We start from the raw sequence: 26559 nt of genomic DNA on the forward strand, positions 1-26559 counted from the left end.
TTAGACCAAAGAACTCTCGAAGTTACATATATAATGGAATCAAGACTTCCTTAAAATCGATATTAAGATCTCGTGCTTGGCTCTAGAGGTTTGACTCGTGGATAACCGATACCTGAGCCCAGTAACTCGTTTGCTTGGTACTGTCAGAAAGTTTAGATGTATACTTGCTAAAGACCATTTCAAACTAGAATGAGTTTAGGTTCAATTACGAATGAGAATAAGGGTATGCAGCTATGCCAGATTCATTGTCCGATCTATCGTAGAAAGTGGCCCTTATATATATGAGAGAAGTGGCTATTGATTGGGACAGCCCTGAAGAACCCATAACCTGCCTTTCAAATGACAAGCCTGAGGCAGTACTGACATTGGCGATGTCAGCATGTGCCTGAATACGAGGCTACGACAGCGACTGACCACAGGGATAAAGGCTGTTGAGGGGAGAGTGAGCTCACCGTGCAGGAGCTGGTGTTACTCCGGACCCTGCCAGTTGCTTCCGGGGCAATGAATCTAATTTAGTCTTTGGTGTCGATTGATCTTGTGTTACTCGCGACGAAGGGGAGGATTTCTACCTGCAGACCAGGAAGGGGTGGACGGCATTGTCCGACTGGGAGCGGGGATATCTCACCAAGAGAATGTTATACACTGATTGCATTGTCTCTCATATGAGTGTTTGTCGAAGTGAAAGTGAAACATGGCACCTTTGTTCTCATTGATAATATGTTTATCTCACTTCCACTTGATGGAGTTTCCGAAGAAGGGAGAGGCTATCGCCCTGCTATCACCCTGCCATATGCACCATATACTGCAGAAATTCACATATGGCTTGGAACGGATCATTATATCAATGAAATGGTACCGCTGCATAACCGACAGGGATTCGCTAACTTTAATGGATCGATGAATGCCTATTGACCGCCTGTCCTGCATTGAATCGCAACGATGGGGAATGTGTTATCGATCTCGAAGTGGCTTGCACCCCCAGCAGGGGAGGAAGCAAGTGAGAAAAAGGCCGGGTTGGCGCCAGGTTCCTGGCCAGAAACAGCAGAAGCAGCAGAAACAGCCACGCCGCCCAGCCCAGAACAGACGCCGATCCGCATCGGCCCTCCCCAAATGTTGTTAGCATCACCCACAGAAAAAAGTAAGTCGTCTTGCTTCTCTGTTAGTTTGTTCCTGTCTGTCAACTTCTGATTTCTATTGATGGTTGCTCCATCCTTTTTGTTCTCCATCAATCCTTAAGTTTCTTTTTTTTCTCCCTTGCCCACTTCCCAACCCCACCGATCCCGAAACTTGACCAGCCTGTCATCGCGCGCGCCCGGGTAAAATCCCTGGTTGAAAAAAATAATCGCGAACAGACAGATTGTCAAGACAGAACGAGAAGGGGAAAAAAAAAAAGAATTGAACTTTTGCTTTCCCGCCGGCAAAGAACCTGGCCAAGCGGAAAGTTCTTTTCCAATCCAATCCTATTCATTCCAAACCAATCCGAAATCTCCCCTCTCTATCCTAAGTTCTAGTTAGTTGGTTAACTCAAGAGCTGAACGGACTGACTAAACGTTTTCGTTCCTTTTGCATCGCTACTTTTCTAGGTTCTTCCCTCCACATCCTCCCATCTTCTTCCTCCACCCACCACCCCGGTCTGACCAACACCACCAATCCAGTGTCGAGCTCAGTTTCCAACCCATCTACCGTGCTACCTCGAGCTGCCACGAAACGTGCGCAGCTCACCGTCACGACGTCTTCCACAAAGCGCCGTAAAGTAGCAGAGCCTCGCAGACCAGGATCGCTTCCGGGTTTGTCGTTCGCCTCGCAGGCCGGAAGACGTCACGGCCATTCCTCCTCCGACAAGGCCTCGCCCTCGCGCTCCTCCCGTCACCCTTCCTCTCCTTCCCGATCGCATCGCAGCACTCAGAGCTCCTCGGCCTCACCGCCTCCCCGCTACATTCCCGCCCACCTGCAGGACGAAGTCCTCGCCTCCTCCAAATCCCAGTCCACCGCTCGTTCCCCGACGCCGGACTCCGCTGGCAGTGTCCTCGACTATCCCGCGGCCGCCTGCGCTGGTCTGACCCTCCACAGCGACCCTGCGACCGATATGTCCGGCTCTGACGACAAGGGAGACTCGACCCTCCCGCTTGCCGGGGCCGATGCCCGCGAAACCTCCGCCTCGGAGAACGAGGTGAACGATGTGAACGATGTGGAGATGAACTTGGTCCCGACAGAGAAGGACAGTCAGACCCGTTCCGACAACCCGGATCCCATGGAAACCACGACCTCGGGCGACGACAACGTAACCACCTCGGCGTCTGACAGTGTGTATCCCACGCCGTCCAGCATGTCGACCTATACCGCTCCTACCGAGACCCGGGCCCATTCTAAAGCGGAGGCCGGGGTTGCGTCAGCTGATCGACCCTCTTACGATGACCAGGTCGCACAGGTCACCCAGTTTATGATGCAGCCGATGAAGGAAAAGCAAAAGGGATATGTGGTGTCGAATTCGTGGCTGAAGCGAGTGTACTCGCGGAGTGCTACTCATGCAGACAAGGCAGATAAGACGGCGATGGAGGGAGACATCGGACCGGTCGACAACTCGGACATTGTTTTGGTCACCGATCCAGCCAACACGGGCTTCAAGGACGAGGAAGGCGAGCCCTTCGTTCCGCTGAGGCCTGGCTTGGAACTCGGCGAAGACTTTGAGATCATCCCGGAAGGGGGCTGGGATCTGATCATGCAGTGGTATGGTCTGGCAGAACAGTCCCCGGCCATCGTCCGTTACGTTCACAACACCGCCGCGGCAGGCGACCAGGAGAACCTCCAATACGAAATCAACCCTCCGATTTTCACGATCCTGAAGCTCACCAACCCGTCTGCTGGCACTTCCATGAAAACGATGAAGGAGAAGACGATGGCCCCCGTGAGGACACTGGCCAGTCGACACACCAACTTCCAGAAGTGGCTGAAGAACGCCAAAGAACTCGCTCACATCGACATGTCCACCAAGGTTCGTGTTTGGAGGATCTTGGGTGGCCTCGGTAGTGCCACGGCATCGGCAGCGGCCACCCCAGCCGCATCCCGCAGTGCTTCTCCCGCCCCGTCCGCCTCCCTCATCGCCAACGCGGGCAGCAATCTCGTTCTCGACTTGAACACCTTCCTTTCCCTGTCTGAGGGGTCGCAGCGTGAGGTTCTCGATGAGCCGAAGGACCAGACGAACAACCCCAACTATAATGGTAAAATGACTCTGGGCGTTGCGGGCCTCAACAGCAGCGAGATCATCGTGCTAGAAGAGAAGCTTTCCGGATCGAGCGGAGACTGGGTGTCGGAAGCCTCCAAGCAGACTCTCAACCGCCTGGGGGTGCCGTCTGGTAACCTCAAAAACGGAGCTCCCACAAAGGTGAAGACCAAGAGTCCTGCTACCAGTGGGCGATCCTCTCCGGTTTCCGAGCCCATCAGGGGACGACGCAAGGACGGGAAACCCCGTGGCTGCACTGGTTTGAGCAACCTTGGCAATACTTGCTACATGAATTCGGCCTTGCAGTGCGTTCGCAGCGTAGAGGAATTAACCTACTATTTCTTGAGTGAGTCAGATCTCCGATCTCTAAAAGAGTTTACTCTGCTAACCATCTCTCTAGATGACGTTTACAAGAAGGATCTCAACCCCAGCAATCCTCTAGCTCACAACGGTGATGTCGCTAAAGCATATGCGAACATGTTGCGCCAGATGTATGATGAGGCAGGCCAATCTTCGTTTGCGCCCCGCCAGCTGAAGCACACCATCGGCCGCTATGGGCCGGCCTTCTCCGGTTACGGACAGCAGGATTCCCAGGAATTCCTTTTGTTCCTTCTGGATGGTCTTCAGGAGGATCTGAACCGTATCATGAAAAAGCCCTACATTGAAAAGCCCGACTCGACGGACGAAATGGTGCATAACAAGCAGGCCCTCGCAGAATTTGCGGACAAGTGCTGGGATATCTACAAAGCCCGCAACGACTCCGTCATTACCGACCTCTTTGCCGGTATGTACAAGTCGACGCTGGTCTGCCCTGCTTGCGACAAGGTCAGCATCATTTTCGATCCATTCAACAACCTTACCCTTCAGCTTCCGATTGAGAACCTCTGGGGCAAGGAGATCTTCTACTTCCCCTTGAACAAGAAGCCGGTCCTTGTCGATGTCGAAATCGACAAGAACGCCAGTGTCAAGGCGCTGAAAGAGCAGGTCGCGAAGAAAATGGGATCCGACCCTGAGCGACTCGTAATGTCCGAAATCTACAAGAACAAGTTCTACAAGATGTTCGATAACACGAGCTCGATTGCGGAGTGCCAGATCAGCGGCAACGACGACATTGGAATTTACGAGGTCGAGTCGGTACCGACGAACTACAACCCCGACAAGCCCCAGAAGAGCTACTTCTCCTTCAGCCGCTCGGACCATGAGGAGATCCCCAGCCTGGACTCACCTCGATCCGACCGCTTGCTCGTTCCCATCTTCAACCGAGTCGAGAAAAAGCGGGGAAACAGCCCCAAGAATGCGCAGCGGTCGCTCTTCGGCGTTCCATCGTATGTGGTCATCAACCGGGAGGATTTTGGGGACTATGATACGATCTTCCGCAAAGTCCTGTCGCAGGTCGCCTCGATGACCACCCGCGACTTCCTGAATGAGGCGAATATGACAGAGGTCAGCCATGAAGACTCAGACACCGTGATTATGAACGAGGATGATGCGCAGTCGGCTGACTCGAAGATCAAGACTGCGTCTGTGGACGGCGAAGACGGCATGGTTGATGTCTCGATGCGTGACGCAGATGACAGTTCAAGCGACGTCCCGGCCCGTTCCGAAGACGCCATCCCCCCGAATGTGCGCGGTCTCTTCGAGATGAAGATCATCAAGTCGAGCAGCGAGGTGGTTCCCACTGGGTGGTCCACCGTAGATGACCACAAGGAGTATCCCAAGATGTCGTTTAGAATCAAGACACCGGCGAAGAAGCCAAAACAGGCAAGTCGTCCTCTTTGCTATCAAATTGATTTCTTACTAAACGATGACCAGTCCGAGGACAACACCAATGGCACAGAGCAGAAGGATGACGAGTCCGGCGATAAGAGCTCTGACAGTGCCAGTGGCGAGTCGGCTCCTAAGCCCAAGGCTCAGGACCGGCCGATGATCCGCCCGGGTGAGGGGATTGTAGTGGACTGGACCGAGCAAGCTCACGACGCTCTCTTCGCCGGAAGCAGTCGAGACAAAAACTCCCTTCGCGGAGCGCCCACATGGACGGACGTTGAGCGTGTGCCCGACCCGGAACTGAGCAAGCGTCGTAGTCTGCGGCAAAACCGGAAGAAGAGGGGCGTGACGCTCTACGAGTGTCTGGATGAGTTCAACAAGGAGGAGGTCCTTTCCGAGAACGACGCTTGGTACTGCCCCCGCTGCAAGGAGCACCGTCGGGCCAGCAAGAAGTTCGAGCTGTGGAAGACACCGGATATTCTGGTCATGCACCTCAAGAGGTTCAGCGCCAGCCGCGGATTCCGCGACAAGTTGGATGTCCTGGTCGACTTCCCAGTGGAGGGTCTCGACATGACCGGTAGGGTCGAGTCGCCTGAAGAGGGCAAGAGTCAGATCTACGACCTCTTCGCGGTCGACAATCACTACGGCGGCCTTGGTGGCGGACACTACACAGCGTACGCCAAGAACTTTTTCACCGGGCAATGGAACGAATACAACGGTAAGCTAAGCCTGAATCTTAGACCCTCTGGGACAACAACTGACTCGATTAGATTCGTCCGTCTCGCGACCAATTGATCCACAGAGTGTGGTCACCGCGTCGGCGTACCTGCTGTTCTACCGGCGCCGGTCCGACCGGCCGCTGGGCGGCAAGGTGCTGGAGGAGATCACGGAAGCGTCGACACGGCCGAACAGCGACGTGGACTCGCAGACCGAGTCTCGCGGACAGTCGCCGTCGGGGGAAGGCCGGCGTCTCGGCGGCTCCTCCCGCAATGGGTCGTCGAGCGCCTTAACCGGAGTCGGAGCAGCTCACCAATTGGGAGATGGTGGTTTGCGAACTGGAACCCAAGCGAAGAGCGGGGATGAGGACTGGCCGCCAGGATACACCAACGTCCCGTCCTTTGGCGAGCAAAGCCTAGATCGCGCGGCGCAAGTGGAAGGTATGAATTTCGAAGACGAGGAGATTGGCCGGGGCGCGCAGCCCAGCCCGTTCCGCCCTCAGGACCACACGCCCTCGTGGTCGTTCAGTCGCGCCACAGATGCTCACGGCCCTTCACAGATGACCACAATTCCAACTGACGACGAGGATCTACTCGACGATGACGCGAGCAATCAGGCCGTGGGCGGCGGCGACGTCAGCGACCCGGACCTTCGGATGGCCTCTTTGATGGATAGTCCCCGAGGGGCCGCCTACCCAGGTACCCCGATGGAGGAGACATCTTTTCCAGACATTTCGGCATTTGCAGCGGACGGCGATGATGACGAGGAGGATGAGTTACCGGTGGTAGAACTCCAAGTGCATGATGAGGACCAGACATTGCCGTAGACAGGGGATGATGATTCTCCCCATCTCTCTTACTGTCTTTTGGAAAACGTGCAACGAATGATACAGGTGTTTTAGATCGCCCGACTGGGGGATGGCGATAATGATGATTTCGAGGAACGAAGTCGACGACCCCTTATAATAAGCTATGGTGTTTTGTTTTCTACGCAGCCCGGGAATTAGAGAGGGCCGTGGATGGTTGCATGCATTTTTTACGGGAGCGGATGGCGGGGATGCCGTCCTGCATTAACATGTATTTTCGGAGCCGAGTTGGAGATGTTATAACCCAAAAAAGGTGTGTTGAGTGAGATGGTGTTTTCTTGAAAAGAGATGATGATGATGATGATATGGGGATGAGTGTGTATGGTTGAACCACGTGGGAGGTCATGGCGAGTCACACGCATGAGGCAGTTGTCAGGCGATGCTGCTGATGCGAGGCTACTACTGCTAAATATATACTGTACTTTTCATACCAGCCAGGCCATAGATTATCAACTAGGATACTATGGTACTACTAAATATGGTCTTTCATATCGTTCGCATACTAGTTTGTGGTTCTCTAATGTAGACTGAATGTTATCGATACACAACACTGACAAACTCATCACAAAAGAGTGCAGTGTTAGTATCAGCCTCGCCTGCCTAATCCGTTCTCTCAGTCTGTCATCTACTTTCCTTTCTTCTTACTCCGATCCGACTTTATACTCTCCAGCAGACACAATCGTCAGACTGACATCTTCAACAGTCAGTCTTCCTTTCACATTCGATTTAAACCGTCTTTACTACTACCTTCTTCCTCATCTCATCCTGAGAGCTCATCTAAACGAAACTGAACCTAAACCAATCAATCCAATAGTATCAGAACCCAAACTGCATCCACCGATGGCATCATCAGAAGCACAGAAACCCAACACTTTCCCTCACACCCCAAACGGATCTGCCTCTACCCATACCCCGAACGCGAGAAGAAAAGTCATGATGGATTTCTCTTCACTTCATCCTTGCTCTGTTTCCATGGATGAGGATGATGAGAAGGAAGAGGAGAATATACACTCGCGGTCTCATCCATCGTACCATCCTGCTTCTAGTTATTCTTCGTCATCTTCGACCCCGACTCAGTCGTCACAGAATCGATCCATCATCAATAATAATGCTAGATTGGAATACTACAACGCCTCTTCGTTGGGAAATGAGTCGACCCATACAGCTACTACGTCCAGGTTCAGATCTAAGTCCAAATCGAAAAGCACGACTGCACATGTTCACTTCCTTGATCAGGTTATTGAGACGAATACGACTGCAGCTGCATCTGCGAACGTGAACGCGAGCCGAAAGAGAAGTACACCATCAGATCTAGATACAAATACGACTACAAATGAAGAAAAAGGAATGACTCTCGGTCCGCGAAGTCGTGATCTCTCTCTTAGTGAGAGTGAGATTAGTCTGCTCGATCTGGGTCCAAGTCTCGTGTATGGTGATGATGGATATATGCCTTTGTCTAATGGTGGATATAATGGGCAAGGTGATGAAGGTGGTGGTGTTTCATTAGTGGGAAGGGGTGTGCAGGGGTTGTGTTTGGAGGGGGGAGGAGATGGTGGTGGGTTGAGGGAGTAGGGGGGTTTACTTGTTGTTTCGTTGGTTCCGTTGTAGATGGATGGAGTTGAGGTTAGTGGTTTCTACTATGGGATAGACTGATTCTTTGTGCGGGTTGTTAGAATAGTGTAGAGTATGCTCGCTTTTTCTTGTTCTTCTGCTTCTACTTCTACTTCTAGTTAAATAATCCTAATTCATCATGAAGTATTACATACGGATTATGCTTTAACTATATACTCTAACTGAATCTATACAACGTATCTCCATAGAAATAAATATCACGCACTGCTTGCTCACAGTGGAACCGGCCACCCACCCACATACTTTAGATAGTTATATCCTAGTCGTGCTTCCTGTATCACACATCATTAGCTCACATCACCAACCACATCGATACTACCATGGTCTCAGATAGATAGAAAGGTAGAAAGAAAAACATACCTTGAACTCATACCCCACAGATTTATTCACTGTCACAACACCCACCATTAGCACCATCACTCTCCAGCCAATAATAGGCGAATATAAAGAAGGGTGAAAGCAACTCACAATAATGATAATAAAGCACATCCCCCTCCACCTCACCACTCAACACACCCTGTCCGCCAGGCGCATAAACATCCCCATTCGAGCCATACACAATCTCTCCTCCACCATCAACGAGATCTTTCCCGTCTTTATCCACGAATGGACCTTGAGGGGAACTTGATCGGCCGACGCGGATGCTGTATCTATTTCATACATATATTCATTAGTATCTTACTTCTTTTCCAAGTCTCAAAGAGGAATAATAACAGATGCAAACAATGAGAGGGGGATGGCATACTCAAGTCCAGCTTTTGGCAACTTCTCCGGATCGAAATTACAACACTTCCCCCAACTAAACCACAAATACCACCATGGTTCATGATAGGAGATGAATGCCCCCTCGACGGGATGCATACCCGTCGTGTCGCCGCATAATCCATCGGCCTTTTTGGTGGGCGGGTGGATGGCCATCGGTTCGTGGGCGAGATGTTTAACTCTTGTTGTTTCTTCTTCTTCTGCTTTTTCTTCTCCGTTCTTGTCCATGTGAAGCAGGTTAGGTTTCAGTGGGACTTGCCATATCCCTGTCCAGAAACTGCCGAAGGTCATGTATCCTTTTCCTTTCCTTCCTTCTTTCCCTCCGTCTGAGGAAGAAGAAGTAGGGTTGTGGGTAGTGTCAGTGTCAGTATAATCAACGACAACACTAACATCAATGGCATTCGCCCTATCAAACGGAAACTCCTTCCCCCTCTCCCCCCGTCCGGAGATAGCTATCGCGCCGTGGTCCTCCCATCCTCCCGGCCCCGGGGTAGTAGAGGTCGCGACTCCGATAGCGCTATCGCGACATCCACTATGGCTCGTCGCGTAGAAGACGTAGAAGGTTCCGTCGTGGAGGAGAGCGGTAGGCGCCCACGGGGCTTTGCGATCTCCCTTAGGCAGGATGCTGTCTGCGTCGAGGACGGTGCCGGCTTTGGTCCATGGTCCTTGGAGGGTCGGGGCGGTGTGAATGGGAATGTGAGGGCCAGAGCCGTAGGCGTAGTAGGTGTTTGTGGACAGGTCGTAGAGGATGCTGGGGTCGTGGATGTGCAGGGGAGGGATGGTGGGGTTGGTTGGGGGGTAGCCGTAGATGGATTTGTAGGAGTCTTCTGGGGAAGGGGGGAGGTCTGGTTCTGGTATGTCTGGGGTTTGTGGTATGATGGAGGGTTGGAAGTGGATGTAGAGGGCGTAGAGGAGGATGGAGAAGAAGGTGAGGAGGGAGAGGGATTTGATGATGCGACGGAGAGAGGATTGTGTTAGGGAAGATGATGGGGGGAGCATTGAGTTGGTGCTGGTGCTGGTGCTAGAGATGGGGTCTTTGTGGGTTGTGATCAAGGTCCATAGTTGGGACCATTTGGAGGTCATTGTGTGGTGGTGAGATGCTGGCTCATTGCTTGCTTGCTTTTTTGGTTGATTGATTAATGGATGCGTAGTCCATGTGATACCACTAACGGGCGAGTATGTTGCAATTCAGGATGGTGATGATGCGATATTCACAAAATGATCCGAAGAGAGGGGTATGCAGCAATGTGTATCCTAACAAGTGACACTCGACACTTCAGTCAAGGTGGCCCGTTATCATGAATAGTATAACCGTAAGTCTTGGCAACCCCTTCTGATGTTTCTCATCTACATAACCAGTTAGTCCCGCTTTTGTGCTTCTTTGAAGAGGATCTCACATATCTGATGCAGCTGATGCAGGATCACCGCAAAAAGCCAGCTGCAAAAGGAGAGCAGTCAGCGCTAGTGAAAGGCAGGGGGAAAGGGAGTTCAATAAATAACTATCAGGAAGAATTGGCCCGTCCGTTCGGCGTTGATCGTCGATCGGCCTTCCGTGAGATGGCGGGCCAATCAGCGGGTCGGCATGTGATGCCGTCTCAGCTCGAAGTGAGGTGCGAGGATCAGCATTATGAAGGTAGACAATCTGGTCTCTATTCATCTACATCTACTACATGGCTATGATTGTTACGGGTAGGAATCAGGTTGATCATGACAGGTCAAGTAGCCGGAACATCATTATACGCATCAATAGCATACAGGGTACTGGGATTAACGCATGACAGTCTTCATCCAGCGCATCAGGATATCCTGAGCCGACATCATCAATTGGCAGCTGGTGGTCATGCCAAAACACATACCAACGCCATCGCTCCATATCCTTAACAATAGATATCCTACCTAACCACAATCTTGTCTACCTCATCTTTCGCCTCCGTCCACGTTTCCAGGTTCTTGCGCGCCCAGTCCAGATGGCACCGTGCATATGCAACCTAGCTAGTCAGCATGAACCATCAAACAGGAACATTATACACTTACCATGTACCGCCGGAGATCCATCTCCTTGTCCTTCTGGAACCGCTTTAGATCCTGCAAAACTCCCGCACTGGCATCCTTGACATCCTTTTCGGACACCCCAAGTGCCTGTTCCAACTGCACCAAACTCTCTTTCGTCTTGCCGATCTGGTCGCGACGGGTGCGCTCCGGATCAACATCCACAAAGCCGTGGACGGCATGGCTGATTCGACCAAAGATCTTGTTTGCCACAAATGTCCCACTCGATGTCTTGCGATGCGCCGGAGATGCACCTCCAAAGTCCGGACGTCGCTGCGCTGCCGGATGTGGATGGGAGTTGATGGAATCACCGTGCGTAGGAGGAAATTCCGAGTCGACCGATGCACCGTCTTCAGAACCAGCTGGACGGGCCTCGCCCTCGGAGCCTCCGGGCGCACTGACGGCCGACGATGCGGACAGAGACCGCTGGGTTCTCGTGGCCCCTCCTGGGGGCGAAGTCCGATTCAGGTACTGCTCAATGCGCTTCGCCTCCATTTCACTACGCTCCAAAGAGTCAAGCAGCGTCTTCTTTTTAGCCAGCTCGTCTCGCGTCATCTCTTCCTGTACGCGTTTGAGAACCCGATACCGGAGAACGCTGCGCACAACGCTGGCAAACTGGGCGCTTTCTCTCATTGGTTCAGCGAAGCTGGCACTCAGTGACGCTGACAGCTCCTCCGTCTCAATGTAGGAAGTATCAGCGGCTTGACCGACCCGTTCGATGGCCGCAGCCACGGTCGGCGATGGCTCTGACAGGGAGAATCCGTTATACCGTGCCCCAAGCTCCATCAGATCGGCCGACAAGGACGACAGATGGGCCAACGTGCGACGATTGACCTTCTCAATGTTTCCTTGTAAAAGTAGCTCCAACTCACGCGTAGACGCCTCGAAATTGATAAAGTACGGGTCGAGTTCCTTTTCATTCAGCTTCTTCGACTCTGGTGGGAAGCGACCGAGAACATCAGGCCCAGGTGTTTCTGGAGCGGGAGCAGGAGCAGGAGCAGTAGCAGATGCAGCGCCTCCCGCAGACTTGAGCTTCGCGGACGAAGATGGCACCGGTAACCAGGCATGAGCGGGGGTGGGATTAGCAGGGTCAAGTGGAGGGGCCTTTAGATTATTCTTCGGCACGGACGATGCGGGATGAGAGTGTAGGACCTCGCTCTGAATGAAGGTCAGTAATACCGCAGCTAGAGCCAAGCCATCATCACACCTACCCAGCTAACATTGGGGTCCAAAAACCGCCACCAGACTCCGTCTTCACGGACCTCCTTCATCCGGCGACAACGATTTAAGAAGACGGCGAGCATGCGTTTGCGAAGGTCGATGATGGCGGTGTCTTCTTTAGCCTTGGTGGGCTTGGCGGCATAATCGGCCATGGTGTGTTTCTCGGGAATGGGCGGGATGACAAGGGTCGGATGAAGATTGACGAGGGTTTGTCGCAGCGACGCGAATTCAGAATACCGTCTGCGGACCTCGAGATCCTAAAATCCGTTAGCACAATGGCCAATGCAGCTTCGATTGTCGTTCTGACATACTCCAGTGCGTATTGTGTACACAATGAAGCTGCCGCCGCCTTCATGGTTCTTCCCAGCGTCGGTGATGAGGATCGGCATCTCCGGATTTTCGTAAAGAATCTGCTCTATCCGACTATCATATACACTTTTGCGAAGGTAGCCATGGCCAGCTTCTTGGGCAACATAGTCTGGAGCCTCGTCTTCGTCGTTGAGATCCTGCTGCTGTGAGAGGAAGTCGGGGGGATTGTCGGTAGATGATCGGCTGGATGGAGAGGGAGGGGTATATTCGCGGTCATAAAGAGCTGCAGATATTAGAGAACACAGCTGGATAATTAACGGTCGGAGTTGGAGATCAACAGCTTACTGGGAGAAAGGGTGGCCGAATGCAGCGACTCGGAGAGATGCGCCTCGTTATCGAATGCGCCGTACGGGTTGTTATCCTCGTCGTTCCACATGGCGTCGGGTGCTGATCAAGCAGCCTAGATACTGAGAGAGTGGGTGTGACAGATCAAACCATGAATCAGACAAGAGTATTAGAAAGCAGAGGCTAAGTTCACGAGACTAAGGGACAGAAACAGGGAGGACAGGAGGAGGGAATGAGCTGGGGAATCCCGAAGGCATCGCCGGCTCTCTCGCGGGGATCAACGTCACCGCCTCGGGCGGCCGGCAGTGACCATCTCCGCCGTCTTAAATAGTAACTATCTATCTTCACTTTCAACACTATGACAATTCTCCCTCAACTTACAGCATCCGTCCTGTTACCATCCACTCTCTGGTTCTGCAGGCTCCTCGTGTGTCTCCTCGTGTGTCTCCTCGTGTGTCTCCTCGTGTGTCTCCTCGTGCGTCTCTTCATTTGTCTGCTTCAATGCTGCTGTCAACGCATTGGGATCCACTGCTCCATGCTGCTGCTGCTGCTGCTGCTGCTGGTAACCTTGCGCATCATCATAGGTGCCCCCTCTATTGGAGGCCGGCTTGCTCTCAGCATGCCAGCTTTTCTTTGAACCCTGCTTGATACCTCCAGATGCAACATATGGCGGATCGGGTGGCGGAGCCCATTGGTTCTCAGAAGCCGCCTTACTAGGAGATTGAGGTTGAGGAGCAGCCTCGCACTCGTCCCGCGACGCAGGCTTGGTCGGCACCTTAGCAGCCGGAGTTGGAGCAGCAGGCGTTCCACGCTTGCTGGGAGCACGCTTGCTGCCACGGGATGGAGGTGCGGGGCCCCACTCTTCCGGCGTTGGAGGCTTGTTGCTACGTGCTGGGGGTACAGAAGGCCACTCCTGCCTCGACGCAGGCCGATTGTAATGACGTGGCGAAGTAGCACCGTGGACGGGTGGAAGAGGCCGTGGTGGTGGAGCTGGAGCTGGTGGTGGAGGTGGTGGTCGCCGTGGAGGTGCAGGAGTCCTATGGCTGCTGGGTCGAACCGGCGTTCTTCGACCTTGTTGCCAGTGTTTCTTCTCGCCTCTCCCTGCGAGCTCCATCTTCTCGAAGGTGGTTTCGCGTTGGCCGGTCCGAGATCGTTCGAAACGACTGTTACGGTAGCTGGAGCGGAGGCTGTGGCGCCACCAGAGTGTGCAGAGGCAGACCATCACTGCAATCAGGAGGACCATGACGGCCAGGATCACCACGATCACAACGTTCGGTGACATGGTGTGTTAGGCTAACGAGTCATGTAAGTATTGTTGTGACTGTAGGGAGGGATAGACTCATGCCTTCACTGGTCATGTCAATCTCGAACTATGAAAGGTAAGAAGAGTAGACGTGTCGCACCGAAATACGGCGTGATATTGAGAGGTGTAAGTGGTAGATGGGCGTGAACAAATGGCCCAAAGGATGACCGTGGCAGTGAATGTAGCCGTCTGTTGGTGTAGTAATTGTTTGCACCCCAGAAGGTAACTGTCTAACTAGTAAAAGCGTAAATTCATCTCTATACTTTTCTCTATCCTAATTTCATCGATCATGACAACTCCAAAGCAGCCTGTATCCGTGAGACCCAATCATCATGCAGCAAAGACGCCTCCCCAGAAGCAAGCAGCGCCTGAAGCTTCTCCTTCAACACCGCAACCTGTCCCTGACCTAAGAGTCCCGACGCCGCAGAATCTCTCGAGATCACAGCCCCCGCAACACTGAAAAGCCGCACACCCAGAGTGAACGTCTCAGGCTTCGAGGCCCAGCCCAGAAGCCCATCCTTTTCAGTCTCCTGCGCGAGAATTTCCCGAAGCGAGGAGAGTCCGTTCGACACCCAGTTGAAGAGTGCGTTGAGCGAATCCTCGTTGTAGGATGATCCGCTCAGCTGACGCAATCTCGCGGACCAAACGTCTACTTCGCGGACTTCGTCGATGAAGAGGTTCTGTTTCTCTTCCTCGAAGAGGATGGTGCTCTCCTTTCGGAGTTCAGAAAGACGGCCGAGGAAGGATGTGAATTTAGGAGTGGCGCTGCTGAGTCTGGGTTCCTGGTCGGCGATGTACGCCATGGTCCGCTGGCAGAGGAGTCGGGAGCTGGCGTAGTTCTCGGCAATGAACTTCGAAAGGAGCTCGCTTGCATTCAGAGGAGAGAGCGCAACTGCCTTTGTTGGAGAGACAGAGGAGCAGGACAGGACCCAGGAGGCAGTTGATGCCGCAAGATCGCGCAGCTCCTCATCGTCGTCGTTGAGCATGTCGTAGAGAACCAAGTAGATCTCCAACAAGACACCGTCGGTGAGAGGGGGTTTGCCCGCAGGGCGTAGGATGCGTGCGAAGGCAGTGACGGATGATACGGCAGCAAGACGGGTGGTAAATTCCTGTGAGATGTTAGCAGGGGTCGGTATCATGTAGAAGATGGGTTGAACGTACTGTCTCCTCTTGCATGGCAGACTGCAGCCGTGTGGCCCATTCCAGGATGCCCAGATCGGAGACCTGGCCGCCGGAGATCGTCTTCAGGGCAAGAAGACATCCTTCAAGAATCAATTCGGCGTCTGATCGGTCTCTGTTCCATATATACCCGGCAGAAGCGTCCTTGAGGTGCTTTTCCAGGGCTTCCCATGAAAGGTCAATCCGAGCGACGGTTTCATTGTGGAAGTCGAGGACAAACGACAGAGCAGATGCCAGGCATGTAATCGCTACCGCTTTGACTTCCTCGGGATACGCACCCAAGATGACGGTATAATAAAGGTCAATCAGGGCTCGTTTGTATTGATCTTTCTCGCCGAGGATCTCCTGGATGCGCTCCAACAACCATTGACCAGCATTGGGGTCGAAGCGCGAAACAACGCCGAGAAGTGGCTCAATTTCAGACAGTTTGTCCGTAATGAACATCTGCAGGACAGTGACCCATGAGATGGCCCGACGGAGGAGAGAGGGAGCGCGAGTAGTGCTTAGAGTCTTCCAAGAAGGATGCGAAGAATCGAACAAGAACTGCCGGATGTTGGCAAAAGAGTAAGTTTCAGAGAGATAGTTGAGCGTCGTAGCCATTTGTGCTGCAGCTGTTAGCGCAAGTGTCATCGCGAGTTAGATTTGACTTACCCTCCGCTCCCGATTCTATGCACTTTTCAATGACATCGCCAAGAACCTCCAACAGAATACTGGCTACGAACGGAGACTCTGCAAACGGGAAGGATGCTGCAAAGACGTCTTTTAGGGTAGACAACACTTCATCAACGTGCTCTGGGAAATGTTAGCAAGCCAATAAGTTTAATCAAGATCACGAGCATACCGTTCCAGAAGGAGAGCGAGCTGGAGGCATATCTGCGAAGAGAGTACTTGATGCAAAGGGCTTCTCCGTGGAGATAATCTTGCGTCTTCGTGTCTCTCTTGTCATCCAACAACGCCTTGATGCTAGTCAAAACATCCGACCGGTTCAGCAACGAAGCATACACCCGAGCCGCGTGTTCTCTGATACCCCATACCGGGCTCTTGAACTGTTCTCGGACAAGTCCACGGAGCACATCGTCATCAACTCCAGTGACATTCGGGACCTTCTCGGCGATGAGCTCCAAGGCCGGGAAAACACGCTCCGTAACCATAGCGTTATCGCTCTCGTCAGCGTTGTTGCTCTGTTGCGACGGGCTGAGAAGGGTCGGTAGGAGTTCAAACAGGCCAGGATACTTCTGGAAGGAAACCCTGGCACCCGGTTCTGAGCCTGAAGCTCCTCCAAATCCTAGTCCAGTACCAGTGCGGCACATGCGCGTCAACAAGGCACGGAACAACATCAGTCCTGAGTTGCGGAGAGCCCATCTAGAACAGTCAGCATTGAAAAGACGCGGCCGTAGACAGCACTTACATAGGCGATCCCAGCCGTTCGGCTGAGAGTCTCAACGCAGGCATGATGAAAGGCTCCGTATGAGGACCGAGCTTGTTGTTGGTGAAAATGTCTTTCAGACAGTTCATTGCATGCACTTGTGGCAATGGTACATCTTGTCTCGACGGGTCGTGTTCCGCGGGCAAATGGGAGATATCATGCAGCTCTTTGATGACTGTTTGGAAGAGCGGACCGCCAGGCTTTGACGAAAGGATACCGACGACCAAAGCCGGGAGACCAGCTGAGCGACGTGTAAGTTTCGAGGCGGACTCGAAGATGATCTTCTTCGCTTCCTGTATAATGCGTGAGCTCTAGTCATTCTGTAGTCGTTTCGTGAAGACGGATCCTTACCTGGTACCACCGACTAGGCAGCGCAGAAATCTCCTCGCTGGTTGACTGACCGCAACGCTGACAGCAAGTAGCAAAAGTCTGAGACACGGTCGAGAATGCACCTCTGTGCCGGAGTTCAGCGAGTTGGATGAAGCTAAGTGTTCCGATTTGCTCAAAATGCTCGACAGTCAACCCAGACTCGCCTGGCGGGCCGTACGTTTTGTTGGAAAGTGAGGCATGCAGAAGGAGACTATGGAATTAGTAACAAAGTCAAACGAGCACAAGACCAACACACCTTGATTCGCGAAGAGCACGCCATGAGTAAGACAAGATATCCTTGGGGCCAACACCAAGCTCTTCGATAGGCTCGTCTGTATGGCCTTCAGGCGAGTCGATGCAAAGAACAGGCCTGACCTCATTCCAAATCTTGTCGCAGACTTGCACAATTCTAAGATGAATAGACTTCCAGTTGTCGTACGAAGCTTCCTTGCTAGAGACAAATGAGAAGAAATTGGGAGTCGTTATAATGTACCTGTTATCTGTTAGTCTCACGACGGGCAAATACAGCATTGGCAATCACCTCAAGGCAGATACATATCCATGCAAAGGCGCGTCACGCATAGAGGAGTTGAATAGGCCGCCTGCAAGAGAGAGCTTTTGCTCCAATTTCTTCAAAAGGGTATCGACAACCATGGACTTATTCTCCCACCAGCGTGCAGTGTCGACAGCACCGTCCATGGCGGCTGCGCGGAAGAGGATGTGGTATAGACGAGCAACGGTGTCTGCAAAATCAGCTCTGCTGGTGTTGCTTGCCAGTTGTTCGGCCTTTGCAAGACCTTCGATGATCTGTGGTACGCCAGCTTGCTTGTCGTTATCAAACAGAACCTCCCGTGGGAAGAGGTTCAGAATGTAGAGCGAAGTAGCGCGAACCTCCTCGAAAGGATCGAGCAGGAGATCCACCAGCAGCCTCAGTAGGGTAGGCTCAAATACCTCCACGTTGCAGAGCCACTTCGTCTTGATACCATCCGTCGGGTTGAGTCGAGCATCGAGACCGGATTGGAGGAGAAGTATCAACGTCTTCAGCGCGGAAACATGGCGAGGGTAGGAAGCTGTGGGGCGGAGGTCTGCCTTCAAGAAATCCAGGTACTGTTGCATGCATGCTCGAGTCGTGGTGTCGTTTCGCGCTAGCTTGGGCTGTTGCTTTTTGTTCGCTGGGGCTTTCTGCTCAGTCAGGCCGTCCTGATCCTCCAACAGTCCTCCCTTGAGTCGGATTATCAACTTGCGAATCAGACTCAGAATCTCGCCTCTCGAGTACGAGTCCGACTCGGTGTGCATAGATGGCAGTCCACTGAGGATCGCTTTCATCGTTGTGGACGAAACAGGCCTCGTCGTAGACGGAGCAGTGATCAGCAGCGAAAGCGTTGCAATCCTGATAGTGATATCGCGATGGAAGAGGAACTGGCCGATGGTCTCGCTCTTTAAGACGAGCACATCCTCAGACCCGTTGGCCCCGGCCTTGGGGATATAATCTAGCGAAAGGTAAGTCCGTTGCTCGGCCCACTACACATCACTACTTACGATCTTCGTGGATAAGCCCGGTTTTCTTGGCAATTTGCAACGAAGCGAACAATAGCATGAACTCCGCTAGCGGCGCATCGCTCATATCACCAGCTAGAAGACTGCTCAGGGGTAGCCGCTCGATAAACGACTTGAAGCCAGCCGGATCAGTCGCAAACGACGGTTGGAGAACATAGTTGGACATATACTCCAGATTATCCAAGTTCCGCAATGACACATGGCGAACGGGCGCCACCCAAACAGACTCCAAGTCCTGAGCGTCAGGTGAAGCCTTCACTTTCTGGAGAAACGCCGCCAAAGTGTCACCTGCGGAGGCAGCAAGCTCCGCTTTAGTAGCGCGAGCCAGCATTCCAAGGACCAGAATCTGAGCTGCTATCTGGTACGTACCACTCTCAGAACCCTTCTGAAGATACTGGGAGAAATCAATAGACAGGGCCTTGCAATCCTCCTTGTATAGTGCTGTCCAGCTTTCGTAGTGGCCTACAAGCCACTGGTCCGTCAGTGAGACCAGCTCTAACGGCGTAATGGCACTCCTGCGTAGCAGCATCTCCAACGAGGCGAATGAAGCCTTCAGTCGAGCACGAGGCTCGCCAAGGACAATGCTAGGGATCGTAGCCTCAACGATCTTCTGGCGGAGCGCTGAGCGATCAATCTCCTGACGAGTCTTCGCCAGCAGGGCAACCAGCGACTCCAGTACCTGCTTCATCGGCTTGGGCTTGACATCCTTGTATCGGGTCATGAAGACCTCGAATACCGATAGCCAAGTCTCATCGGAGCGGGCCAACTGCCTCGTACCTTCGCAGGTGGACGTGCGCGCGGCATCCAAGAAGGCGCTAATAGCATTACACGCAGCAGTAGTATGCGGATGAGAAAGAGAAGCCGTAGAGTATGTCTTCAGTAGCGACTGGAAGACCCGGCTCACTTTGCTTTCGGATAGTCAGAATGGATTCATATTGGTAAAAGAACTGCTTGGAAACACTCTTACTTAATGTCGTCACAGGAATTAGTGAACTTGACCAATGGGCCTTTCCCGATGCGCACGAGGGTCTCCTCGGGCAAAAGTTCTATATTCTGCGATAGCTGGTCCATTTCTGATAGTGGAAGCCCGGCACCCCCGGGGGGCCCAGCTGCAGGATTACCGACCATACTTTTGATATCTTTACAAGTACAGCATGACAACCTCTAGCGAGTGGGTTCAGATATCAACCATTTACCAGAAGAAAAGAAAAAAATCCCAAGCACGAGCCCGCCCCCGCGTTTCCAATCGCGACTTTTGCCTCTTGTGGATTTTCGAGAGCGGGTCCCCGAATCGGGTTAGTCTCGGGATAATGATAATCCCGGGAGAGCTCGGCCCAAACGGGGAATGTTCGATAACTGCCGGCCCGGAAATTCTGGCAGAAAGCTGGACCAAGTCACGGGGCTGAAGTTTTTGTTTCTCGGCCTGGAATTATTACTGTCACCTTCTTTGCTCCGACGAAACCGCGCAATCACCAGAACCTCAATTCCAATCCCCCCGAAAGCTCTCTTGGATTGTTCGCCAGTGTTCTGATCCTCTCTTCTTCTCCTTTTCCTTTTCTCTTTTCTCTTTTCTCTCTATTCTCCTATCTGTATTCATATTCTCCCTTACCTGTTTAATAAACCTACCCACGCCTTCCCGCCAATTCAACAACCTCACTATCCAACATGTCGAACATCTGGGACTCCATTACCGGTCGCAAACAATCCAAGGGCTCCGAAGCCACCGCATCAGCTCCCGATGCTACCAGCTTCCTGTCCGATCTTCCCGACCCCTCTCAGCTCCATCCCCTCGCCGGCCTGAACCAAGATACCCTCGACTACATCACGCTCGAAGACTCCGCGCTGGACCAAACGCCCGGATCGCGCTCTGTGCTGCCCTCCCGTGGATGGTCCGATGATCTGTGCTATGGAACGGGAACGACTTACCTTGCTGCTTTGACTGTCGGTGGTGCCTGGGGTCTGGCGGAGGGACTGAAGAAGACGCCCGTCACCGCTCCGCCGAAGATCCGCCTCAACGGTGCTCTCAACTCCATTACAAGACGTGGACCTTTCCTCGGTAACTCGGCTGGTGTGGTCGCGATGGTCTACAACGGTTTTAACTCCGGTCTGGGCTACGCGAGGGGTAAGCATGATGCTGCCAACAGCATTGTGGCGGGTGCGTTGAGTGGAATGGTCTTCAAGAGCACGAGGGGTCTGAAGCCTATGATGATTTCGGGAGGTATCGTTGCTGGTATTGCTGGTGGTTGGAGTGTAAGTCTCCTCTGTTGTTAATCTTATTCAGCTGTCTTGTGCTTGAGCTTATGGCTAACATGACATGTTCTCACTAGGTCCTGAGCAAGGCACTCCTGTAAACGCCTCCAGCCGCCCCAATTCCCTCACAACTGTATTCTAGCCCTCGACTCGACACCTCGACCGAGTCAAATCCACCTGATCCGTCCGCGCGTTTCGGAATCCCCATATGATTGTATGGTATATGGCCTCTTCACCAAAGACGGAGAAAAGGGATATCAGAGCTACCTGATGTCCCACCCTCCGTTTTATTTTGTTTTCTCGCTGTATTAGAACGGTTATCCCTTATATCTTTGTTATCCTCGTCTCACACACACATCTTCCCTCTGGCGTACAAAGCATCGTTTGTCGCATCACTTTACAGTCCATGGGTTCGGAACCGGCATGGCAATGGGTTTATTCTTTTTACCTTTTTTCTAGTGTTTGATTTTCTGTACATATAGCGTGAGTTCTCCTGTGGGGGTTGCGGGTTAGTCTTTTCTTTTGCTGGCGAAAAAAAACTGCCATTATTGCAAAGCAGGAAAGCTAGCTTTAGCTACCATAAGTTGAAACCTTAATGTGAATTAGGGAGTAACAATGAACAACTACCATTTTAACCTATTTGTACCTCTAACTAGATATGGCATGCATAACACAAGGAACAACAGATTGGTTACTACTAGTTACTACTACTACTACTTTTAGAAGAATTCATACTCATATCCTCCCAGCCCGTTCCAACAACCTCACCACCCCCCCAAACCCTTCCCCCAACGCCCTCACCTCCTCCACCAACTTCACTCCAGACCTCCTCCCCAAATCCACCCTCACGCCCACCTCTTCTACTAAAAACCTCACCACCCCCTCATGTCCCTTCCTCGCTGCCACTCCCAACGCCGTCATCCTCCTCACATCCATATGCTCCGGATCCACATCCCCCCCTCCCAACCTCACCACCTCCCTCACTACCTCCGTATGTCCCCTCTCCGCAGCAGCTATCAGCGGCGTGCGGCCATACGCGTCCGTTACATCCGGGTATACCCGTCCATGTAGTAGAAGGAGTCGCACCATTTCTTGATGGTTGTTCTCTGCTGCGTGGATGAGGGGTGATGTGCCCGTAACAATGGCCCCTATGCCTATTCCTATGCTCTTGGTGTTGGTGTTGTGATTGTCTGCTTGAATATGGATATGGGGCCGTAGATGCGGGTTCGTGGCTGGGTGCGACAGAAGGGCCTTGGCTATTTCTATGTGTCCGTGTTTGGCGGCGTGGGCGAGTGGTGTGTCGCCGGCGGGGCAGGGGAGGTTGGGGTTTATGTCTGGGTGGTGGAGGAGGAGATGTGTTAGGGGGAGGTTGTTGGTTATGGTTGCGTGGATTAGGGGGGGGTATTGTAGTTCGGGGTTCTGAGGAGATGGGGATGGGTGGTTTACGTCCACGAGGGGATGGGAGAGGAGTAGCTCTGTGGCGATGAGGTTGTTTTGTTCAATTGCGAGGCATAAGGGTGTTCTGCCTTTGTGGTCTGGGAGTTGGGGTAAGATGATTGGGGTTTGGAGGAGCCAGATGATGGCTTCGGTGGCGTTGTGGAGGATGGCGCAGTGGAGGGGGGTGAGGCCTTGGGTGTTTTGGAGATTGGGGTTAGTAGTGGTGATGGAGAGGAGGGCTTCGAGGGCAAAGGTGGTGTTGGTGGTGCAGGCGATGTGGAGGGCTGAGGAGCCGGTTTTGTACTGCGTGTGGAGATGCTGTTGGTCTTTGGTGTGGTGGAGGGCGGCATAGAAGACGGTCTCGTTGCCTTGTGCGATGGCGTGCATGAGGAGCGTCGTGCCGCTGTTGTCGCTGATGTCGTAGCGGGTTCTGCTGTCCTGCAGGAGTAGGTGGATGATTTGAGGGTGATTGTGGAGCACGGCGAGCATGAGAGGCGTCCGGCCTTCGTTGTCTACGTAGTTCGGGTCTGTTGCGCTGTAGGCGAGGAGGAGATTCAGGATATCAATGTGGTTCTTGATGACGGCTATATGGAGGGATGATCGGCCGTTACTGTCTGGGATAATCGGATTGATGCCATGGCCGTTGGTAAGCAGTGTTCTCACAACCTCTGTCTGTCCGTGGGAGACTGCCGAGTTCAGGATGTATCGAGGCTGGTCATCGGTGAATAGGGAGATATCCCTTCTTCGTTGCAGTAAGCTCACCACATCTGCGTGTCCGTTTTCTGCTGCTGCGAAGATTGGAGTAGTCCTGTACGCTTTGCGATTGATGTCGATGTCACGGCGCTTCAAGAGCATTCGGACGATATCGGTTTTGCCCTGGCTAGCAGCAGCCACTAAGGGCGTTGGGGCGGTGCCTATGCGTCTGGTGTCATTCAGTTTGACTTCACTGCTTTGGAGAAAAAGGTGAACGACTGGTACGTGGCCTTCCTGGATGGCAGCCAACAGAGGCGAGATATCATGACAGTCCGGGAAATCAGGGTCGATCAGCCCGGAATGGAGCAGCAACTCAACCATATTTGCCCTACCGCTTCTTGCAGCTAGAAACATTGCATTCCTTTCCAGAGGAGCAAGATTACTCGGCCTCGCGTTGTGCGCCAAGAGCATCCTCACAAGGTGAACATGTCCTGCTGCTGCTGCTGCATTGAATGCACTTCCATAGGGCCCATAGCTAGACGTAGTAGTAGAAAGTTGGTCTCGCAAACCCGGATCGGCCATCAACATCGTGTGAATGAACTGGTTACAGCCTCTGTAGGCCGCAAGCTGGAATGCGTCTCCGAAGGCACCGTCTCGTTTTCTCCTGTTGACGCCACGTAGGATAAGCTCCTTGGCTAGGACGGTATCGTTTTTGTATGCAGCGGCATACAAAGCATCCCCGAGAAAAGGATGGCTTGTATTCGCGCTTATGCCTTGATCAATGGCTGATATTACAACACTCTGCAAGCCCATCCACGCTGCCAAAAGAAAGGGAATGCGATTGGTGTCCTCGTTCCATAATGTTATCCAAGGCATCACGGCAGACTTGTAGTTCTGGAGCACCCAGTCTCGGCCTTTATACGTGGTCAGGGCGACGCTGATGGCTCGCAGGCAACGACTCGTGGTGCATTTCTTGCGGTCATACTCATTTGCACATGTTCTCATACAGTTCAGGATCTTAGTAACATGCGCCCTGAGCTCTTTATCCTGGTTTATATATTCCAGGAGAACCCGGGACAAGAGACGATTGCTGATGCGCTTGTCCACTGTAGTGATGTAGAGAAGGTTCACAAGAATGACCTCATTCATGGACCCTATACATGAATGTTACTTAGTATTGTGGATCCAGCTAGTATCGACTAGCTGTCCAGGAAAAGAAAGCATACGACAAACCATCCTCAGCGGCAGCAGTTCCTCCAGACTAAGATAGCCTAGGAACTCTAGGACCACGTCCACACAGAGATCCGCTAGACCCATGGTTTCTGTCTTCTTTAGAGCATTGTTGCGAAGCACAAGACAGAGGAGGAAGCGACAACTCCTATTCATATACTCCTCGGTATGTAGGAGTAGAATGGGTGGCTGAGAGATGAAACATGCCAAGAATGAAGATCAAACCGGGGATCTGTGAGGCTGTAGCTGGCTCCAGCTGTATAAGATGGAAGGTCTAATTATAGCGTCGCTCATGATGGTGAAATTGCTATGTAGATCCTGGGCTGTCAGTGAGCCGATCCTAATGTTGGATAATGCAGCCTGGTTGTGTGTTCTTGTCGGTGGCGGACCGTAACTTTGTCTACAAAGACATGAACTCTGTTGGTATGCACTATAAGGCATTGGTTTCACCTACCATCGCTGCAGCAGGGTTTGCGTTTAGCCCCTGGAAAGAATGAATACAAATTGATATCAATCATGAGGTTCTCCTCACTTCAGCTTGAGTTCAACGGATCAACTGCAGTTCAAATAGTAGTAGTATAGTATATATTCCATGCTGTAGTTGCTGCGGAGGCTCGGGACGTCCCGAACGCGATGGGGTCAGAAAGTTTAGTACTAGTATGCTGAGTTCAGCAAATCCCTGATACTATTTGAGACCATAGATCAATTTTATTATGAAAAATCGAACTTGACAATTTTGAATGTGAAAGTGGACATTCAACAGATTTTCAATGAGTCATAGGTGCTCATGACATGCTTGAGTTGCAATAGTCTCAGTGTTATTGTTTAGTCTTTAACAGATCCATTATTCTTGACTGATTAGTCTGTATTGAACTGTTTATACTGATCTGGTAATCATTGGTTACTATCTGATTATTTGCTAATACCTGGTTTGTGCTTGTTATTAGACTGTTCATTGTCATGTTCGTCATCATCACTGCCTGTTCTTTATCGCGAACGTGGTGGCTTCAGGCCTGGTCGTGGAGAGCGATAGTAGTTCAGTCTTGTCCTGTCGCTCGTGAGGCAGCAGGTTTGTACGGTGTCAAAGGAAATTAAGCAGGTTGTTGTCGGACATTTTTTGGTCTCAAGTCATAACCTTTTCGTATATTAGTAGATATAAAAGGTGGATGTACTGGTTGGTCTTCTACCCGTGCCCGTACATATTTTGCTGTTGTAAACTTCGTGCCTGAGGATAACACTCGAAATATCAGAAGGACACATTGTTCTGGGGAAGACTCCGAAGTCGACCAGTCTGGCATTATTCATCAAACTCCTGCACCTAACCGAGGGCGTGCTACTACCACGCACATCATCCGATCAAGCTTCCCCGCCAGCCATACTATCGCCCTCTGACTGACGAGAGAGGACAGCGAACAATGCCTACTTCACCGTCAGGTCTACTTTATGTACCCTCAAGGATCATCTCTCCATCGAGGATATCATTAGATGCCTATAACGCCTGGTATGATGATATCCATGTGCGGGATGTCCTTGAGACCTCCGGAATCAACAGCGCCGTCCGCTATGAAACGGCTGCAGACAGTTCCCCATGGCCGTTCCTTGCTCTCTACCCCGTTCAAGACATTCAGTTCTTCAATACGGAGGAGTTTGCGAACATCCCATCGACCAGTGATGCTCTCCCGGGGCCGACACACAGTATCCTGGATATAGCGCAATTCGATATCAGGCGATACCGCGAGGTCGGAAGGCGACAAGATTCGAATATGCCAGCAGGTGAGTCTACGTAAGATAAGCGAAGACAGGAGAAGGGAAGGCTGATTCACCCTCCCGGTGAGGGTGGATGTGTTAGGTCCAACGTCTCATCTGCTCGTCGTGGAGTTTGACTTACCTTCGCACGTCAATAAATCCGATGGCCAGGCTGTGTTGGACTGGTTCTGTGGGATATACAGCGGTGGCGCATCTCAGCGAGTCGGAGTTTATGAGGTCTTCTGGGCTATGTTGTACCCGGACGAGAAATTAGATGAGCTGCCAAGTTACCTGGCTCTGGTAAGCTGTGTCCTTCCTAGCATTTGCCTCGTCATCTTGACTGATAAGCGATAAGATCGAATTTGATGCCGACAAGAGTGTGTACGACGAGGCTATCAAAGAGATCCAATCGGTTGCCAAGGTTGGCCAGTGGAAACTGCATAAGGCCTTTAACTGGTCTTAAATTAGCTGATGACCCTACTCTG

At 52.2% G+C, this 26559-nt stretch overlaps 9 protein-coding genes across 9 annotated transcripts; 4 read left to right on the forward strand and 5 right to left on the reverse strand.

Moving 5' to 3' along the window:
* Window positions 1–939: 939 nt before the first annotated feature.
* On the forward strand, window positions 940–6527 carry ASPBRDRAFT_116044 (putative ubiquitin-specific protease UBP12; the record flags this gene model as incomplete). The annotated part of the gene is made up of 5 exons (XM_067616951.1): window positions 940–1024; window positions 1052–1138; window positions 1530–3566; window positions 3621–5702; window positions 5755–6527. 5 exons carry the CDS (start codon window positions 940–942, stop codon window positions 6525–6527), a joined length of 5064 nt encoding a protein of 1687 aa, XP_067483835.1.
* Window positions 6528–7133: 606 nt separating this feature from the next.
* Window positions 7134–8142, forward strand: ASPBRDRAFT_39085 (uncharacterized protein). Its single transcript, XM_067624066.1, has 2 exons — window positions 7134–7182; window positions 7270–8142. The coding sequence occupies exon 2, from the start codon at window positions 7407–7409 to the stop codon at window positions 8136–8138; it is 732 nt and encodes a 243-aa protein (XP_067483836.1). The 5' UTR covers window positions 7134–7182; window positions 7270–7406; the 3' UTR covers window positions 8139–8142.
* A 172-nt stretch (window positions 8143–8314) lies between these two features.
* Window positions 8315–10429, reverse strand: ASPBRDRAFT_39086 (arabinan endo-1,5-alpha-L-arabinosidase). Its single transcript, XM_067624067.1, has 5 exons — window positions 10358–10429; window positions 8944–10307; window positions 8667–8848; window positions 8559–8587; window positions 8315–8470 (listed from the first exon to the last, which is right to left on the reverse strand). Exons 2-5 carry the CDS (start codon window positions 10041–10043, stop codon window positions 8411–8413), a joined length of 1371 nt encoding a protein of 456 aa, XP_067483837.1. The 5' UTR covers window positions 10044–10307; window positions 10358–10429; the 3' UTR covers window positions 8315–8410.
* Window positions 10430–10852: 423 nt separating this feature from the next.
* On the reverse strand, window positions 10853–12975 carry ASPBRDRAFT_115446 (PX and BAR domain-containing protein; the record flags this gene model as incomplete). Its single annotated transcript, XM_067616901.1, has 5 exons — window positions 10853–10948; window positions 10995–12167; window positions 12221–12487; window positions 12542–12822; window positions 12885–12975. 5 exons carry the CDS (start codon window positions 12973–12975, stop codon window positions 10853–10855), a joined length of 1908 nt encoding a protein of 635 aa, XP_067483838.1.
* Window positions 12976–13278: 303 nt separating this feature from the next.
* On the reverse strand, window positions 13279–14127 carry ASPBRDRAFT_115444 (uncharacterized protein; the record flags this gene model as incomplete). Its single annotated transcript, XM_067616900.1, has 1 exon — window positions 13279–14127. The coding sequence occupies one exon, from the start codon at window positions 14125–14127 to the stop codon at window positions 13279–13281; it is 849 nt and encodes a 282-aa protein (XP_067483839.1).
* A 347-nt stretch (window positions 14128–14474) lies between these two features.
* On the reverse strand, window positions 14475–19846 carry ASPBRDRAFT_116977 (THADA/TRM732 family protein; the record flags this gene model as incomplete). The annotated part of the gene is made up of 10 exons (XM_067617042.1): window positions 14475–15296; window positions 15349–15971; window positions 16018–16158; window positions 16208–16728; window positions 16775–17085; window positions 17144–17372; window positions 17418–17654; window positions 17703–18651; window positions 18701–19626; window positions 19686–19846. 10 exons carry the CDS (start codon window positions 19844–19846, stop codon window positions 14475–14477), a joined length of 4920 nt encoding a protein of 1639 aa, XP_067483840.1.
* A 537-nt stretch (window positions 19847–20383) lies between these two features.
* ASPBRDRAFT_52171 (protein transporter TIM23) lies at window positions 20384–21280 on the forward strand (the record flags this gene model as incomplete). Its single annotated transcript, XM_067626857.1, has 2 exons — window positions 20384–20968; window positions 21080–21280. 2 exons carry the CDS (start codon window positions 20384–20386, stop codon window positions 21278–21280), a joined length of 786 nt encoding a protein of 261 aa, XP_067483841.1.
* Window positions 21281–21797: 517 nt separating this feature from the next.
* Window positions 21798–22925, reverse strand: ASPBRDRAFT_39090 (ankyrin repeat domain-containing protein; the record flags this gene model as incomplete). The annotated part of the gene is made up of 1 exon (XM_067624068.1): window positions 21798–22925. A coding segment is annotated over exon 1 (766 nt), but the record flags the coding sequence as incomplete, so codon positions are not given.
* A 2818-nt stretch (window positions 22926–25743) lies between these two features.
* On the forward strand, window positions 25744–26537 carry ASPBRDRAFT_116126 (uncharacterized protein; the record flags this gene model as incomplete). Its single annotated transcript, XM_067616956.1, has 3 exons — window positions 25744–26101; window positions 26178–26374; window positions 26430–26537. 3 exons carry the CDS (start codon window positions 25744–25746, stop codon window positions 26535–26537), a joined length of 663 nt encoding a protein of 220 aa, XP_067483843.1.
* Window positions 26538–26559: the final 22 nt, after the last annotated feature.

Source organism: Aspergillus brasiliensis (genome assembly GCF_001889945.1).
Source record: "Aspergillus brasiliensis CBS 101740 unplaced genomic scaffold ASPBRscaffold_2, whole genome shotgun sequence".
Taxonomy (NCBI): domain Eukaryota; kingdom Fungi; phylum Ascomycota; class Eurotiomycetes; order Eurotiales; family Aspergillaceae; genus Aspergillus; species Aspergillus brasiliensis.